General features: G+C 42.5%; 1 protein-coding gene across 1 annotated transcript in view; it reads right to left on the bottom strand.

Annotated features, from left to right (window-relative positions):
- Positions 1-18948, bottom strand: part of Pcsk2 (proprotein convertase subtilisin/kexin type 2) — a 273006-nt gene that overhangs the window by 23579 nt on the left and 230479 nt on the right. Inside the window, exon 8 of the mRNA XM_015476507.2 lies at positions 8271-8446. Coding sequence (XP_015331993.1) covers positions 8271-8446 — 176 coding nt within the window. The remainder of the gene's footprint in view (positions 1-8270; positions 8447-18948) is intronic.

The following is an 18948-nucleotide window of genomic DNA, read 5'->3' as shown; positions in this document are numbered from 1 at the left end:
ATATATATATATATATATATATATATATATATATATATATAATATATATAATGTGTATGTATATTATGTATCAACAACTAAAAATGCATAATATTTTTGAAAATTTTATTCATTTATTTATATGCAGTGCTGAGAATCAAACCCAGGGCTTCACACATGCTGAGAAAGCACTTTAACACTGAACCACAAACCCAGCCCCCTGTTAGAGATATTTTGGTCATTACAACTGTGTGTGTGTGTGTGTGTGTGTGCGCGCGTGCATATGTGCACGCGTGCATGCAGGCATGTGTACGCTAACAGAATCTAGTGCGTAGGGGCCAGGGATGTTACTGAAACTTTCCAATGCATAGGACAGCAGCCCTACCCCACAACTTGCTTTAACCTCATGGCCAAGGGCAGTAAGTCCAAACTTGCTGGTATCATCCAAAGCAGCTTCTCAGAAACTCAAAACTTCTTAAATGTTCACACACATTTTGATTTTTTTTTCCTTCATAGAAAATAATGTGACAAGTTGCCTACTCTCAAGTAAGGTGAAGTTGTAGCTAGAGTCTGGTTCTGTGGTCCTCTGTGCCCCCAGCACATGGCCTGAATCCCAGGAGGTGAGAATCCCACTTTGAGAAGCTCAAGTGAACCAGTCCCTCCACCCTCACCAATGGGTAGCTATCTAGTTAAAGACAGGACCAGGCCCTGTGGCCCAGTGGGGTCTAGATGTGCACATACCTGGTAAGGCAAGCCCTGGATGAGCTAAACACTCAATTAGACTAATTTTTATTTTATGGTCACATTGATGTCTTAGTTCAACATTGACATGCTTTCATAAAAGTTACTGTATTTTTTAAGAAAATCATAGTCATTAGGAATAATTAAAATATATAGACTATGAAGAAGAAAAAAATCCTTTATGATCTTCCATGAATAAATGATCCCTGCTTCTATTCTGTGGATTCCTGACAGCTTTATATATAAATGCAAAGCCTTAGGACAGGATTAAAAATAAAATTGGGGTCATAAAACATATCCATTTTTCTTGATCTGCTTATAATGTGTTTCTTACTTAATATTATATAATTAACATTTCCTTATATGATTCATACTCTTTTATACCACAATATTTTATCAGTCTTATTAAATAGACAATCCATAATTTGTTTTCTCCTTTCTTAGATATACATATGTTATTATTAATTTTAAATCTGCTTTATATATAAAGTGAACATAATTTTATATATGTATTTTATCTTTGTTTACTTCCTTAGGCAAAGTCTCTAAAAGATGAAACTTTGGATGAAAAGGAATAAAGATCTGAAGATTTTTGATCCATATTGCTATATTATCACTCTCAATAAAGATTGTTAAAATTTGTATTTTCATCATGAGTGCATAAGAACTTTGTATTTAGTCCATCTGGGTCAGAATTTGTGTTTTTTAAAAAATATGTTTTAAAAAATAATTTTACCAATTTGATGCACAAAGATGATACCTTATTGTTTTGAGATGTATACAAACTCAACTACAGGTTGAGTTTATCTTTTTGTATCTCTCCTTCTCACTTGTATTCTTGCCTTGTGAATAGCTTAGTGAAGCCCCAAGGATAATATCCTTTGCCCATTTTTGTGACTTATTTATTAAATTTATTTTTTTGGTGGTGCTGGGGATTGAACCCAGGGTCTTGTGCATGCAAGACAAGCACTCTGCCAACTGAGCTATATCCCCAGCTCCAGACATTCTTCTGTTTATTAACTTGAATGGACACCTCACAAAATATACAGAGGGCAAATAAGCATATGAAAAATACTCCATGTTTTATGTTATGGGGGAAATGCAAATGAAAACGAGACACAATTATATATCCACCAGAGTCCCAAATCCAGAGCATTGGGGGCACCACATGCTGGTGAGGAGGAAGAACAGCAGGAGCTCTGGTTCATTGCTCATGGGAACGTGCCACAGCACAACCTCTTTGGAAGATGGTTGCAGTTCTTAGAAAACTAAATATCCTCTTCCCATGTGACTCAGAGGTTGTGTTCCTTGGTATTTACCCAAGAGAGTTGCAAATTTATGCCCACACAGAACCTGCATCTCCGTGTTTATAGCAGCAGCCTCATTCAGAACGGTCAAAAGCTGGAAGCAACCAAGATGGCCTCTGTAGGTGAATAGACAAATGAACGGTGGTGCATGCAGACACTGGGATATTACTCAGTGCTACAAAGAAATGATCTCTCAGACCACGGAAAGACACAGAGGAAACGTAGATGTATATCACCAAGTGCAAGTGAAAGAAGCTGATTTGAAAAGACTGTGTACTGCAGGAGTCCAACCTGGACACTTTTCCGTGTCTCAGGAAAGATCCCCTGAAACCCATCAGCCTTTTCTTTATCCCAGAAGTGAAAGGAAGAATTGGAATGGCACAGCACTTCAGAGGCTGAGCTGCAGGTTCTGCGCTCTGGCACTCCCTGCTCAGCTGTGAACCTTCATCTGGCTGCAGAGCATAAATCAGGGCTCATGGAGTATTCCCTAGAGCTCCTTGGCAGGAGGCATTTATCGACTGACAGAGGCCCCAGCACCCTCTGCCACAGTGTCCGACCCACGCTCTGATTAAATTTCATCAGGCGGCCAGGCCCACGCCTGCTTAATCACTGTCTCCCCGGGAAGCCCTCCGCACCTCCTTCCTGGACGGTAGCACTCATTTGAAAGTGGCCCCTACCACACATTCCAACCCAAAGACCTTGGATCTGTGCTTGACCCCTCTGCCATCCCCCAGAGACTAAACAGTCAATGTTCTGTTCACCTGCACCTCAGAGAATTTCCTGTAGCCTTGTCTTTAAATATTCTTAAGATATTCTCTCTAATAGTGACCCCGAAAAGTGATTAATAAGGGGTTGGAGTGCAGCCATTGAAGCCAGCCAAAGATGTGCCAGGGTTCCCCTGGGTGACTGCATCTCCTCCAGAGGTGGGAAGAAAAGTCAATTTTCACCTTCCAGCCTCTCTCGTGTTGTCTGAGTTCCCTCATTTTTTGTCAGAGCAAAATCAGTTGCTGCAGAATAAGATGTTAGGTCCCATAATGGCTTCTCTGTGTCGCTTCATCAGTCTCTTTACAAGGACTGTATCCTCTTCCTTATCTTGAATGATAAACACGTCGCCTGACATGTGCTTTATATTTCTGGAGAGTCACTACCCTATGTCTCAGATTAGATTTTGCTCAATACACTCTGGTGTTGAGCAGATGGCAGTGGGTGTCAGCGCATATCCTGTGGACATGAGAACCTCTGTGGCTTGGGAATTTCCTAAAGTCAGCATATGCATCTCTTAGTCTTAGGGCTTTCTCCCAAGAGGCTAAAGCCTGCTCCATATACCTGGCCTCTGGTTGCAAATCCTGAGGCATTTCCTCTCCTTGCCAACAAATCTTATCCAGTTTTTATCCCAGCACCTTTGCCATAGGGTGGGATAACTTCATTGTGTGCTCTACATGATTTCCCAATTGCCCATGGTTGTGGCTGGTGGGATTATACAGTTTGAATTGACCCCTTATGTTTCTTATCATACCTCTCCACTTCTGATATTCCCTTTATCTTCCAAATAATTGGCTTGAACTCAAATCTTGTCTCAGGGTCTGCTGCTGGGAGACCCCAAACTAAGACAGAAGTGAGTTATTGCACTATCTCATAATTCAGAGGTCTCTGTCACCCACTTCCCATCTGTAATGTGAAAAATGCTTTCACTCTAAAACCAATGTGGAGACTACACAGAGAGACAAGGATTGAAACAAAGGGGAAATGGTTTCCTTCTTTCCTTACTTCTTGCCTGCTCCTTGCTGCCTCCCTCAAGTATTTATTGAGCAAACTTAGAAAATGGAAATTCAGATCTCCAAAGAGCCAGGTAGGTGATGTTTATGTGTGAAGTGGGTGTCAGACAATTGGGCATGATGGGGCCTGTGGCAAAATGTGTGTCTGGTAAAGGTCTCATCCTCCTCTTTTGTTTCCCTCTTTCCCTTTAATTTGGGGGGTGGGTACCGGGTAGGTACTCAGGGGCACTTGGCCACTGAGCCACATCACCAGCTCTGTTTTGTATTTTACTTAGAGACAGGGTCTCACTGAGTTGCTTAGTGCCTCACTTTTGCTGAGGCTGGCTTTGAACTCAACAATCCTCCTGCCTCAGTTTCCTGATCTTCTGGGATTACAGGTGTGGGCCACCATGCCTGGCTCCTTTTCCTTTTTATTGTTACTCTGTTGATCAAACAGAAGTTATGTGCAGGATGCCAAGATTAAAAAACAAACCTAAGAACGACAACTGTGTGATAGGTAATTATCAGACTTCACGTTTGGGTGGGTATCACTTTTGAGAGGTGGATCTTTCTTTTAGAATAGATGAAGCTACTAAAATAACCAGGAGGAAATCTTTGCTAGTATCTGATACTGTCACAAAATTCCACAATACTGTCCCAAAAATGTCACCTTGAAGCAAGGAAAGATTCATTCCCATAGTCTGGGGAAAAGTCAAATGAGAAATCATGTATTTTTCATCATGTTCACTTTCCTTTCTAAAATATTTACATGCTGTCATCTGAAGATAAGCCGTAACAATTTTTTCTCTTAAGTTTTGGCGCATTTGACATGTTTTGCAGAACAATCCCACTTGAAAAGGCCTTTTTAGTTGCAGCTAGGGAGGCTACAGATGGAGGAGAGAGAAGTGCTCAGCACTGAGATGGGATGGGGAAGTTTGGAAGCTGGTGGAAAATGACAGCAGCCACCCAGGGGTGCTCTGCACGGGGTACCATCTGCATTATTAATGTGAACAGAGGGCACACGTCACCTGTTTGCCTAACTCTCTGAAGGTTTGGGGTGACAAAATGCCTTTCAGTGAAAATTCATGTCTATTGGATTTTCAAGGACTCTTTCCCATTCCTAACCGAGTTTCTGGGACCCTTGTATTGAAAGCCTAGGTGTTGAATCTCTTAAGAGGTGAGGTCTTTGACTTATTTAGAAAAGTTCTCCTATACAGTCTTGGGGTAACTAGTGACTCTGGTTGGAAAACTTGCTATTTTGGGGAAACACAAGACTTATAGGGTCTCAGGTGTTTTTCCTCCAAGTTTTCCCCTTTCAAAGGGAATTTCTATCCCAATGAAGGCAAGGATGGCCTTTGCTTGTGGGGAGAACACATAACCAAGCCAATGGTATAATTTAAGGGAAACTGGGTGTGGTTAACAACTAGGTCTCTGAAGGGGACATAAAGGATCTTTAGCTATGGTGCTTGCAGATTTCCAGGTGTAATTCCAAGCTTCCAATGTGAGGTCAGCAGGAGCCAATTCCAGGACGGTGCATTGCTTGAACTCAGGAACTGAGTACCATCTGCATTATTAGTTATAACTCAGGAACATGTCTCTCTCCTAGGATTACCTCATGAATTTTTTTGGCATACTTATTCCTATGTTAGAGAATGGAGGAAGGCGCCCTCATGAGGTCCCAAAGGAGAAGGAAAAAAGCTGTCATTGGATCAACTGCCAACCATCTTGGTTAGAAAAGTGGAATCCAGGTGATATCAAGGTGAACTTGAAGAGTGACCAGGTCATTTCCATACTGCTAGAATTTGGCCATATTTCTTTCTTGACTGTCCCTTTGAAAGAAGTGTGTATTAGTTTTCTTTAGCCTTCTAGGGCTGCGGTAGTAAAGTACAACAACTTGGGTCACATAGACAGCAGGAATTAATTGCCTATTGGTTCTGGAAGTTAAAAGTCCAGCATTCAAGTGTCAGCATGGTTGGTTCCCTCTGAGGGCTGCAAAAAAGAATTTATTCCCTGCCCCTCCCTTGGCCTCTGGTGCTTTTTGGGCAATCTTTGGCATTTCTTGGTTTGTAGATGCACCACCCAGGCTCTGCCTTTATCTGGCATTCTCCTTAAGTACACGTTGTGTCTAAATTCCATCTTTTTCTTTAAAAAAATAAGGATACTAATAATATTCTTATTTCCAATAATATCCAATAATATCCTTATAACAATAATAATAAACTGGATTAAGATACCAATATGTTGGTTAAGGGTACCAATCATATTGGATCATACTCCAGTATGACCTCATCTTACTAATTACATCTGTTTCCAAAGAAGGTCATATTCTAAGGTGCTGGGGGTTAAGACTTCAATGTGTAAATATGGAGGTACACAATTCAACCCCATAACTGAAGGGGAACATATGGTCTTACATCTCTGTTCAGACCTTTGGAATAGTTCAATAGCACAGCAGAAGTTTCTCCATCAGAGGGCTGCAAAGACCACCTGAGTACAGATGACCACCATTGGATAATATCCAGAGTAGAAAAGAAAAAAGGGGGTTTTGGAAATCTTCCGACTGTCCAGTGACTTCAAGTTCTGCGGCTTTCCAACAGAATCATATTTCTTAGTTTTGAGCCTTGTCTGGAGGGAGGTGGATGTGTCCCCTAATTTAGGGCCAAAATTTCCCTGAAAGCATTGGGGGCAAGGACTAGAGTTGAGGCTGATGGGTTATAATGAGCATGGTTGCTGAGGGGCCATGTCTAGGTGGAACTATCACCTGAACGAAGGCTCAAGGAAGAGAAGAATGGATTGGAGAATGGGAGGCACATAGCCACAGCAAAACAGGTGGGGTGAGAGTGGCCCAGCTCTGTGACAGCAGAGTTGTGGATCTCCACACAGCCCTGTGCCTGGCATCCTGAGCCACGCTGGATCCAGAAGGTCCATCTGATCCCAGGTAGTTTGAGGACCTGCCCATATCATCCGGCTACCCTCATCCCTCCTTGAGCATCTTTACAAGAAATCCCTTTAGTGGACTTACCTGGTCCCCTGTTCCTGTTTGCACAGAGACAACCAGAGCATATGGTTTAGACCCCAAACCATCCATCTAACACATCACTTTGATGAGGAAATATCGTGACATTACTGCCAGAAGAATGTGTTGCCTCTACTGCCCCCTCGTGGGTTTAAAAAAGCCCTATCTTCGGATCTCAGGTTACAGGATATGGATCCCAAAGTTCACTTAGAGCAATAGCTCCCAGACTTTAATACCAATGTTCAGATGCAGAGTTGGATGCATGGGGGGGGGGTGTGGGGAGGGGCTGACACTGCATTTCTCACACTCTCAAGTGGACCAGAGGCTGCACTCTAAGCTTTGTGTATCAAAACATCTTGCAAGGACATGGAGTTTAGTAACCAATGCTCAGGTCAAAGCCTTGTGGCACCTTAGACCCCAGGGATTATAGAGCAGAGACAGGAAATCCCCAATTCCTGACCCATTGAATCCACAAGCCTATAATTGTGGTGTTTTTGCCATGAAACTTTGGGGTGGTTGGCTAAGTGATTGGGACAAACACTTAGCATTTTCTGGCCATTTCCCAGCACCATGAGCTTGCATATTTATGTCATTTACACCTCACAGGGATCCCAATCCAGATCCCACGAGGGACTCCACATTATGACCATTTTATAGGTAAGAAAACAGGCTCAGCCAGGTTAGGTCAGTTGTTGACAGATGCTCCAACACTGAGTGATGGAGTGGGCACTTGACCCCAGGAGGACTGGGCTCGTGTTCTGTCCTGGATCCTGGACTAGTGTCCTGCCTGGGGTGACTCCTGTCCTGAGGTCTCAGAGAAGGAGTCTCCTGTCCCTTAATATGCAGTTGTTGCCCCACATGTCATGGCTGGCCTCCTTCTAGGGCTCTGCCTTTGCCCCTTCTTTGCACTGTCCACTCCTGGGCTAATATCAGGTATCCATGGCTATAAAATTCACTGCTTGGACTTGCTGCTATGGGTGCATCATGGAGGCTGCTGCCCCCTGGATCCACCACCTAGTATGAGCTGAGCCATTACTTCCGGTGGGTTGTGTCCACCAACCACTGAGTGTGGCGGGGTGCTATTGCAGGCCCCTTCCTAATTGAGATGGGCGATTTTGGTATGAGGACCACCTGTTGGTCCAGTAGAAACCTCCTTAGTGCAGTGCTGCAGTCTGAGACCCTTCCTCTCCTGTTCTCTTTCCTTTCTCTTTCACAGGGATCAGGTCACACCACAGTGTGAGGCCTTCCGGCTTCCCACACTCCTCCCTTGCTGGGTCCTTCACAGTGTCCCCTTCAGAAAAATCTCCTGTATCACCAAACCTATTTTGGTGTCCATTTCTCACAGGGCCTGACCCAACACACAGGGTAACAGCCCATCTCTGCCCCCTGTCCTGCCTCCTCATCCACTGTCTTGCCACGGCTCCCTCACCCATCACACTCCCCCTTTTGAGTGGCCTGGGGCCTCGTTGTTACCTTGTTCACACCATCCGCCATGGCCTGAAGCGTGAGTTCTCGGGGCCCATCCACCGTCTTCCCATTGTCTGTGGGGCCCCAGCTGGCGCTGTAGATGTCAATCAGCTGTGGCATGTGGCTGATGGAGGAGGCCTCGATGATGTCCGTCATAAATGGCTGGTCCAACATCCGTATACCTGTGGACAGGTGTGGGCAGAGAGAACTTTGGGCTTCGGTATTCCAGTTCTCAGGGGATATGGGATGGAGAAAAGCTGGGGTTCTGAGTATGGTTGGAAAAGTTGATGACCCTTGGTAAGTTGGGGAATGCTATGGAGTCCAAGGATCAACAAGGATGCACAGCTGGTCCCATTTTCCTTTTTAGATCTTGCTCATACCTTTCCTTATTTATTATTTGAAGAAAATTTTATTCCCCTAGCAAAATTTACTGGAATCCCTAATAGGGAGAAACCATATTCATTGAAGAGTTTCCTTAACGAGCCTATTTCCAAGTGGAGCTCAGCGTTCGGTGACTAGATGTTGACTGGGGCCAAGATTCAGAAAAGATATAAAACAACTGTGCAGGATAGAGGGCAAGGGTCAGAGGGAGGGTCAGAGACAATACCAGGGTGGGATTAGGAAAGAGAAATTCTCAGTTTCCTTGTCACTGAGAAGGGACATTGGGAAGGACAGAAATGTTGAGTGGGTATTTTAAGCTGGGCTGTTAATGGGGTATATGGTCTAACCTTCTCTTCTCCATGGCATTTGGTAAAGTAGCCGTTAACTCTCTGAAACCTTATAAGAGTGACTTCTTCTTTTTTTTAAATTAGATTTGTTCTTTTTAGTTACACATGACAGTAGAGTTTATTTTGACATATTTATACCAACATGGAGTATATCTTATTCTAATTAGGATCCCAGTCTTGTGGATATTCACTGTGTTGAGATTCACTGGGGTACATTCACATATGAACATGGAAAAGTCATGTCAGATTCATTCCACTGTCTTTCCTATTCCCATCCCTTCCCTATATTCCCCTTTGTCTAATCCATTGAACTTCTATTCTTCTCCACACCCCCACTTTTTGTGTGTTAGCATCCACATATCACAGGAACATCTGGCCTTTGATTTTTTTTTTTTTGGATTGGCTTATTTCACTTAGCATGATAGTCTCTAATTCCATCCATTTACTGGCAAATATCATTCCTTTTGATGGCTGAGTAGCATTCCATTGTTACTGAGTAACATTCCATACACCACAGTTTCTTTATCCATTCATCTATTGATGGGCACCTAGGTTGGTTCCATAGCTTAGCTATTGTGAATTGATCTTCTATAAACATTGAAGTGGCTGCATCACTATAGGATGCTGGTTTTAAATCCTTTGGCTATATTCTGAGGAGTGGGATAACTGGGTCAAATGGTGATTCCATTCCTAGTTTTTTTTTTTTTTTTTTTTTTTTTTTAGGAATCTCCATAGTGCTTCAGGATTTAGGAGTGACTTCTTGCTGGGAAGTTGAAAAGGAGCAGGGTCTGCAGTCCAGGATTGTGTGGGGCAAGCATGAGCTGTGACAGGGACACGGGCAGAAAGGGTGAGGGCCACTTTTACTTCAGCTGCACCCATGGCTCACATGATTCCCGGGCCATCTACAAGATATCTCTCCCAGGGTTAACTCACCAGCATTAAGGGAATGGGCCTTCTGATTGTCCATCACTACACTCAAAATGTTGCTGATTGGAGCCATATTGCTCTCTATAGGGCTTTGTCACCTGGGGACATGTCACTTGATCCACTATTCTGTGGCAAGGAGCCTTGAGTGCTGTGAAGCTGACTTAAGTCTTTCTACTCATGGGGGTAGCTGTGATTTGGATGTGTCCCCCACAGGTTCACATGCTGCAAGCTCGCTACCCAGTGTGGCAATGTGAGAGGTGGGGGGGACCTTTAAGAGGTGGGGCTTAAGGGAAGATGATCAGATCATGGAGGGTGCTGCTCTTTGAAGGGATTAATGCAATTCTTATAGCATACCAGTTGATTCCCATAAGAGTAAGTTGTTACTCTTGGTTTTCTTTTGGTCACCCTTGCATACACTCCTACATGATGCCATTATCATCAGAGGCTGAATTGAAGGGGCTGCCTGATTTTGTCCTTTAACCCTTCAAAATTGTGAGCAAATTTGTGCACTATCCAGTCTCAGGTACTTTATGATAGCAACAGAAAATGGACTAATACAAGGATTATGGAATGAAGAGGCTAGCTAAGCATAACCAAAATCTGGTTCCTGATATTATTACTCAAGGATATACTTTTTCAAACATCACCCTCTAGTATAGTATGCAAATCAACTTAAATAAGGACCACCCAATTTCTTCCAGGGCATGAGAATTTGACATAAAATTGCTTTCTTTCTTAAGGGCTTACTACTTTTAGAGACTGAGACCGACGGTCTCTCTTTCCTTCTCAGTGAGGGTGTACCCCTTGTTCTTGGATTGCAATTTCCCTCAGTGTACTTTAACCCCCCTCCCACCACAATTGCTTATTTGAATGTTTCTTATACCATCAAACAGCAAGGTCCTTGAGTGCAGGGAATGCATTTATTTTCTTCACTTCTATGTCCCTGGGGATCAGCATGATGCTTGGTATTTTATCTTAACCTTGACAAATATTTGGTGAATAAATGGTGTTATTACTTTATGTACTTTATTTTCTCCCCTGTAGAAATAACAGGCTCAGAAAGAACAAATAATAACAGGTCCAGATTGTTCATCCTCTACCATTAACCCATAATAAGTCAGGTCAATATTTTTGACAACAAGCATCCAATAGGTGTTAACATCCTTTTACTTGGAGGAAGCTTATCTAGAATAAACCTAGTCTTTGATTTGAAACTTTTTGGAAATTAAGTTTTACAGTTCATCTTATAAGGAGATAGGAGGTTTAAAACTCTACATTTTTGCTTAGGATCCATCTCTATTTCATTTATTGAAAAAAATTAATGCAACAAAGATGGCCAATGGGCCACAGAATAAACTGACTAGTACAACTTTTACACAAAGTTGTACTCACTCTATGGAGAGTGCTGGGGGAGTAAACAGAGAGGGCAGTATTCATTTGCTTGGAAGGAGAATGCTCACATGCTCTTGAACTTGTCCAGTGACCAAAATAACCAGGACTGAACAGCTCAGCTCCATGAAAAAGTGAGAAAAATTCAACCCTGGCCAAAGTTGGCTCAATTGTCTGACCAGCTAACCAATGGCAGCCCTGGATTTTGTCAGAGTCAGCATGGTGCATCCAACTGCACCTTGCACACGCCTCCTCTTTGCAGCTCTTGTCCTTTGGCCTCTCATCACCCCCTTCATGCTGCACAAAAATATAGGAGCTGATGCATATTAATTTGCTGACTGCTTTAGCATTAAAGGAAGCAGAGGTTGGCCTGGGAGACAGGCTCATTCATATTCTGGGGCCAGGTGCCTGACATTTCTTCTAATCGAGTTAAGCTCAGGAGGAATGAGCCATGCATTAATTGAATGAGATATGGTATTAATTTTGCAACCGATTGGACCATTAGCAGCCAGGATAGAGACTCAGGGTGACCTGAGGATTTTTAGGGAGGGCATCTTCTCTGTCCCTGGTTGCTCTAGGAGCTATGGGGTGTGGGATGGAGAGGAAGAGAAAGGGAGAGAGAGATGTCAAAGGAATTATGAGATTCAGTGTCTCTATGGCTGGAAAATGCTCTACTAGTGGATGTGGCTTGTTGCGGGGAGATAGACACAGAGTGTACATTCAGCATTTCTGTCCCACCCCAACCCCCAGGAAGGCCTGCACAGTACATTAATGGCAGAGGTGGCTCTTTTTGTCCCTCTTCCATTAATTTAGAGGTCTTACCTGCCTTCCTGCTCAGCTTGTACATATGACTGGCCCTGATACCCTGAGGGCTGGGTGGTCTAGTGGATTTGAGTTGAATCCTCTCTGTTCTGCTTCTACTGTAAAGGGTATATTTGTACCCAACACCAGTGCATGCTACACCTGCCCACAAATCTCAGAGCTGATAATTGCCACCTTTTGTGCTCATGAATATTAGCCCTGGAGGCTAAGGAGCTGTGCATGCTCATTCAGGTTTTAAGATCTGAAAACTCACTTATCACTGTGCTTGCGGTGACTTTTATTGGGTTGTTTAAATACTCAGATAAAAAAGATGAGTGAACTTTCTGAAGTGTCCAGAGATTCATTGGCCAATAATAATAAATAATAATAATAATAATAATAACATGAAAGCAATCTATTGCTGTTAGAGAATTTTGGGGGGTAGTTTGACAGAGATTGTTTGAGTGGTTTTCAAACTTTTAAAAAATTATTAAAAAATTTTTAATTGACCCATAAAAGTTGAACATATTTATGAGGTCCATGTATGCATTGTGGAATGATCAAATCAGGGTAAGCCTATCGACCTCATCAAACATTTATCATTTCTTTGGGTTAAAACGTTGATTGAAAACCATCTCATTTTTCTCATATCATGAAAACACTGATTGAAAGCTTAAAACCAGAGTTTTTAAGCTCTGGAAGGCAGTTAAGTTCTCTTAACCAGGGCTGGGGCTGCCCTGAGAGTCTCTTCCAAAGCCCAGGATGGTGTTGAACTAGCTGTAGAGACCCACTCTCAAGTGGCTTGCTACTCCTTCAGACCCAGTTACTCTCTGTCATGTTGCTTTATTCTGTTCATTGGGAAAATCATTATCTGGTACCATCTTGCATATTTACTCACTGTCCATGTCACCTAGTCTGTGAGTTGGTATGGGGCAACCTGGTCTGCAAGTTCACCGTGTATTCCATCACCAAGAACAGGAAGCCCCCATGTTAATTGTGGACTAAATAAATGGGCAGAAGACCGGAGGAAGCATCTCTCCCAAACTCTGTGCCATCTTGAGCTTTCAGAAGTATAAATTTGACAAATGGGCAAGCAACGTTATTTGGAAAGTTCATTATTTATATTCGTTGTACCCTGATTTGGCTTAGTGAATTCTGAATAACACATTTTTAAATTTAATTTTTCCCCTCAATCACTTTGATTGAAGAGGCCAAACATGGGTTTAAAAGTTAAAAATAAAAAAGAAGAAAAGAATTAGTTTATTTTCTTAGAATGTTACTTGAATAAATGTATTTTCAAGCTAAAATATTAAAATTAATCTTTTTTCTTAAATGTATAAAATTAAAGAAGTGGGTAAAAAAATGCAAGTAAATTTTCATAAAATTGTTTTGAAATTGTTAAAACTTCCAGACTTCTAAGATTCTTGGGATATTCCTGGATGTTCAGATCAACGTTTATGGAGAAGGTACTCTTCAGGAGCCGAACTGGTTGGGATTCTTTCATCCCTGCCTGTGCAGTATCTAGAAGAGGTGGTAACAACTGTGTCTATGACAAGACACCAGAAACCAAAAGAACCCTGTTTTTTTTTTTTGATACTGGGGATCAAACCCAGGGGTGCTCTACCACTGAGCTATACCCTCAGCCTTTTTTATTTTGAGACGGGGTCTCACTAAGTTGCCAAGGCTGGCCTCGATCTTGTGATCCTCCTGCTTCAGCCTCCCAAGTACCTGGGATTATAGGATGTACCACCGTGTCCATCAAGAGAGTCCATTTTAGGGAAGGTATTTCTAAGTCACATATGCCCAAAGGCAGGATGGATTTATCAGAAGGGAGTCAGTTTTCTATCACCAGAGATGTGCAGTTTCAGACTAATACAGCTATATCAGGAGAGTGGGGAGAATTTTTCCAAACATGGGTACTGGGTGCAAAATTATCTCCTAACTTACTGATATGTAGCCTCCATATTTCAATTTTGCTCTCAGTAATAAAAGAGGGGTAAAAGCACATAGTATATATGTTTTATAGGACATACAATAATATGTGATAGAATTATAAAGTGTTAAATCAGCAAAGGGTTTTCATTGTGCCTGACATACAGTAAAAGTGAACAGATGTGAATCGTCATCATCCTTAGTAGTAGTACCACTGTAATTGTTGTTATGCCAGCATCAGTGGATGTTTGAACTAAAGGATCTTTAGTGGTTTCAGGTCCCAAGATTTTGAGATTCTGAGGGGTCAGTGGAAAAGGTGAGCCCCTTCCCCTTCACTTTATTTTCAACACATGAATGACATGTGAGGTTGGTGGACGGTCTCGGTGCTCTGCTACCCTGGAGTGTCCTAGAGTACTGCATAAAGAGGTCACCATTCTGACTTCACTGCTGGACCCTGGACAGCTCCTACTAGAGTGGATGGTAGTGCTGTCCCCTAGGACCTTCTCGTGATGCTCTTGAGAGGGAGAGAAAAGAGGGAGGAAGAAGAAGGCGCTAGTCTCCTTGGAACTGATCTGATTGGAAGAAAGTAGCAACAGTGAAAAGATGCTGGTAGGAGGAGATGTTTTTGCTTCCTGGGTTGAGATTCTGTGGGCTTTGGGTCCTTAGATCCTTAATCTCTTGACTCTGTTGATCTCATTCTTTCATTCAATGACTCCTTTCTACTGCTTGCAAATGGACTTATCCATGGGCCCTTCTTTCTTTTCCTGTCTTCTTTCTTCCTTGCTTCCCCTTGTTCAGCAAACAGGGGTTTGAGCATCTACTGTGAACCAGACCCTGATCTAGGTGCCGAGGTGAGAGCAAACATACATGCCCTGCCTTTGTGGAGACCATTGTCGGCTGGTGGAGAAGATATTAATTCCATAACTATGCATGGAATGTTAGCTCAACTGGATGAAAGAATACCTAGAGAATTGGTGAAACATTTTGGGTGTGTTGTGAGGGTGTTTCCAGAGGAGATTTGCATGTGAATCTGAGTGGGTTAAGTGGGGAAGATCTGTCTTCAATGTGGGCTGGTGCCATCTAACCCCTTGGGGAACCAGATGCAGCAAAAACAGAGGAAAGGCAAACTGAGTTTTCTCTCTCCTGGAACTTGGATTCATTCTTCTTCTCCTGGACATTAGAATTCTAGGCTCTTTGGTTTTTGGATTCCAGGACGTATACCAACAGCCCCTGAGTTGTCAGGTCTTTGGACTTGGAATAAACCATGCTAGCAGTATTCCAAGATCTTTAGTTTGCACATGACCTGTCATTAAGACTGCTCAACCTCCATAAGCATGCGAGTCAATTCTCCCATACAAATTCCCTTTTATCTATCTATCTATCTATCTATCCATCTATCCATCCATCTACCTATATCTATCTATCATCTATTATTGGTTCTATCTGTCTAGAAAACCCTGATTAATATAATGCATAAGAATATACAATATATGACAGCAGTGAACTCTGAGAAAGGAACATTTCAAAGTGCTTTTTACCAAGTGTAGATGAGGAAACTGGCCAGAAGTGAGGTTGGAAGAAGCAGTGAGGGTCCTTAAAGCTGAAGGAGGCAGAGGAGGTAGCCAGGTAAAACACAGGGAGAGGCATTCTGGGCAGAGGAAAAGACATATGCAAAAGTCCAGGAGAAGACTAATGGCTATAGTCTCTAATTTCTATTTGCTAGGAGGTGTTTATCTAAATTGTATTTACCCAAAGATTGACCCATGTATATATGACCCATGTATATATTGATCCATGTATATATGGAAACTTAACAGAAAATGGAGGTAGTACCACAAATCACAGGGACAGGACGATTGTTGCATGGATCATGTTGGAAACACTGGGTCACCATTTGGAGAAAAATAAAACTGGCAGCCCAGTTGGCACCACGTACAAGAGTAGACTCTGGTGTGGAAATTTGGGAAAAGGTATTTGCACCAATAAAAATGAGTCCAGGGCTGATATCAACCACATACCAAGAATGCCTGAAAATCAAAAAGAAAAAGACAGGAAACCCCTTGGAAAGATGGCAAAGCAGGCAACAAGAAGAGATGTTCAATGTTCTTTTCCCTTTTCTCCCCTCACAGGACTCATTTTTACAACTGCATTCCCATTCCTCTTTTTATTTCTGGACTAAGATCCAACAGCAGTTTAGCTTTACACTCTGTTTTTGAAGACAGGTTGAACAGAAACCTGAGAAGTGCTTCCACATTGCAGCAAGTGCCTCCCTGACTGAACATCTGGGAGACCGCCAGAGACTAGCAACGATCTTAAGTGGCCACCAGGTGGCGCTTCAGCACTCCCCAGCTCAGCTCCGGAAAGGAAAGCGTCTCTGAAAGAGTTTTGCTCATTTTTAGTAAATAATGAAAAACCAGCTAACTTTTTGAACTGTTGGCCGGAATGAGTAAAGTATTCCCCTAGATTTGTAAGTGAGAGGAGGCTGAAACTCTGGCTTTGTTTGCAATTTTTGAGTAAATCTCTAGTACTTCCTCAACTAGAATTCATCTTGATTCTCCTGGGAGGGAGTTGATGCTGGATGCCCTAAAACAGAGCACAGGATGGGATGAGGGCATGCCCAGCCCTTGCACCTTTAGAACCAGTGTGAGTGGCTATGGAGGAGCAAAGCTGGGGTGAAGGGGGTGGAAAAAGGAACAAGGAGGCGCCTTTGCTTAAAGTCCTCCTGTGGCTGGGCACACTTTCTACTGCCTCTGTTCTTGCTTTCTGGAACCTCAGAGTGTTGTTGTGAGGCCTGAGCTATCCCAGGGTTGCACAGAATCTCAAGTTCTGTCTCTGAAGTAACAGACTGCACTCAGCAGGGGAGGCAGAGGCTCCTCTGGCCATTAGGGTCCAGGGTCTTTCTGCCTGGAGGCATCCTAGGCCTAGCAAGTTCCATTCACTCCTAGTAAGATGGACGTGAACAGGTGAAGGGGTTCCTCGCCCATGCACCATCCCCAGTCAATGAACCGTGGGAGATGGTGAATCAACCCCCAGCCTCCTCACCTTGTATGGGGTGGGGACAGTTCTGAGGGGTGTTTGCCACAGTCCCTCAGAGGGTCACCTTCAGGACTGAGTCCCTGTTGTCCTGAAGACTGACAAGCTCATCAACCCACTCTGAGTTGGCTTCTTCCCTTCCTTGGCTGTTTTCCTTCCTCCCTTCTTCACTCTGGCTTCCTGAGATCACCTCCCAAACAAACTGCTTGCACCTGAATCATTGTGTTGGGTTTTGTTTTCAGAGAATCCAAACAAAGAGAGCAGGAGAATTAGGTACATTTTGATGAGCAGCTCAGATGTTTTCAGAGTGTAAATAAGACAAAAGAAAAAGAAAAGGAGATCAGGAAAGAGACCTCCAAGTAGATTCAGAAAGCCACAAATTATCCCTAACACTGTTATTCGATAAATCCCTTTATTCATAGTAGTCAATCACCTTGGGTATGTGGAGTCTTTAAAACTATTTTGAAGATAATCAGAGTGAATAGGAAACTCAGGTTTGAATTTTTCCATTTCCTACAGTTCTGTCCAGAGAATAGAGAACCTACTGAGACTCCAATGCCACCCCAGGTGTGAGCCTCGTTCATAAAATATTAACCAAGAGATAATTTTTCCCCTGAGCTCATAATGGCTCCTGACATATTAATTGCTGCATTTTTGCTGAACAGAAAATAAAAAAAGAGCTAAAACCCAATGGGTAAAGCTTCCTCTATTTACATTTCAGAAAACCTCTAGATGTATTCTTTTGTAAAATTCTGCACCCGGCTCAGGCAAGACTCTCAGCAAACAGTGTTGAAAGCCATTAATAGTGGGCTTGTGTAGGTTACATTTGCTTTATTTAGGGCCCTGGAAATGCAAGTGTCAGCAAAAGTAGGTTTATGGTTCCATTAAATTGCTAGGAAAAAAAATATATCAAGACAGTTAAAAACAAAACAAAACACATACACACACAAGAAAGAAAAACAAGGTTGGGTGACTCAGCCTGAATAAATTAAGAACCAATTTGATGCAAAACAAAACATGGACTAAGCAAAGAGCCACTCTGTTTTTGTTGCTCATGAATCTCTCTCTCTCCCTTGCTCCTCTCCCCGCAAGTTTTTTTTTAGGTATGGTTTAGGGGTGCTGGTATCACCACTCCTATTTCTTTTATTTTTGGTAGTGGGGATTGAACCCAGGGGTGCTTAACCACTGAGCTATATCCCCAGCCCTTTTACTTTTTAAATTTTGAGATAGGGTCTCATGAAGTTGCTGAGGGCCTTGCTAAGCCCACTCCTATTTCTAAAACTCCTGGAAAGAAGAAATTATTAAATGCCCAGCCCAAAGGAACTTCACACAAAGTTTTAGGCAGACTCTATCTCCTTAAAGATGAGAACCACTGCGTAAAACACTTGGAAGGGTTCTGGTATCTTTATGAAAAATTTGTATGCACCTCCTTATAGTCTACAGGTCTATATTTGAATCTCATTAAAATGTGATTGATACTGACACAAAAGAATAGTAACTGTACACGTTCATTTATGCAACATTCAAAAACCGGAAATGACCAATTTCTGCTGTTAGAACACAAGACTGTGGTTATTTTGGGATGTATGGGTAATAACTGGGGTGGGGGTAAGAGAAGGGTTCTGGGGTTTGGTCATATTTTGTTTTTTGTTGGTTATATGTGTGTTGCAATTCTGAAAATTCACCAAACTCTGTATTTATGATCTGCTCATTTGTCTGTATTTATCTTACGCTTCAGTTGAAAAATTTAAAGCATATTAATACTGCTGTGATGTTAAAAGTAAAAAATAATTTGTTTTTCACTCTTGCTCAATTTATGACTCCTAGCTCTCCTGCCCCAATGGTATATTTTTGCTGGGTCCTGCCAGGCTAGA

This window comes from Marmota marmota, unplaced genomic scaffold (genome assembly GCF_001458135.2).
Source record: "Marmota marmota marmota unplaced genomic scaffold, marMar, whole genome shotgun sequence".
Lineage (NCBI taxonomy): Eukaryota > Metazoa > Chordata > Mammalia > Rodentia > Sciuridae > Marmota > Marmota marmota.
Note: the sequence above shows the minus strand (reverse complement) of the source record. Positions and strands in the feature narration are given on the sequence as shown.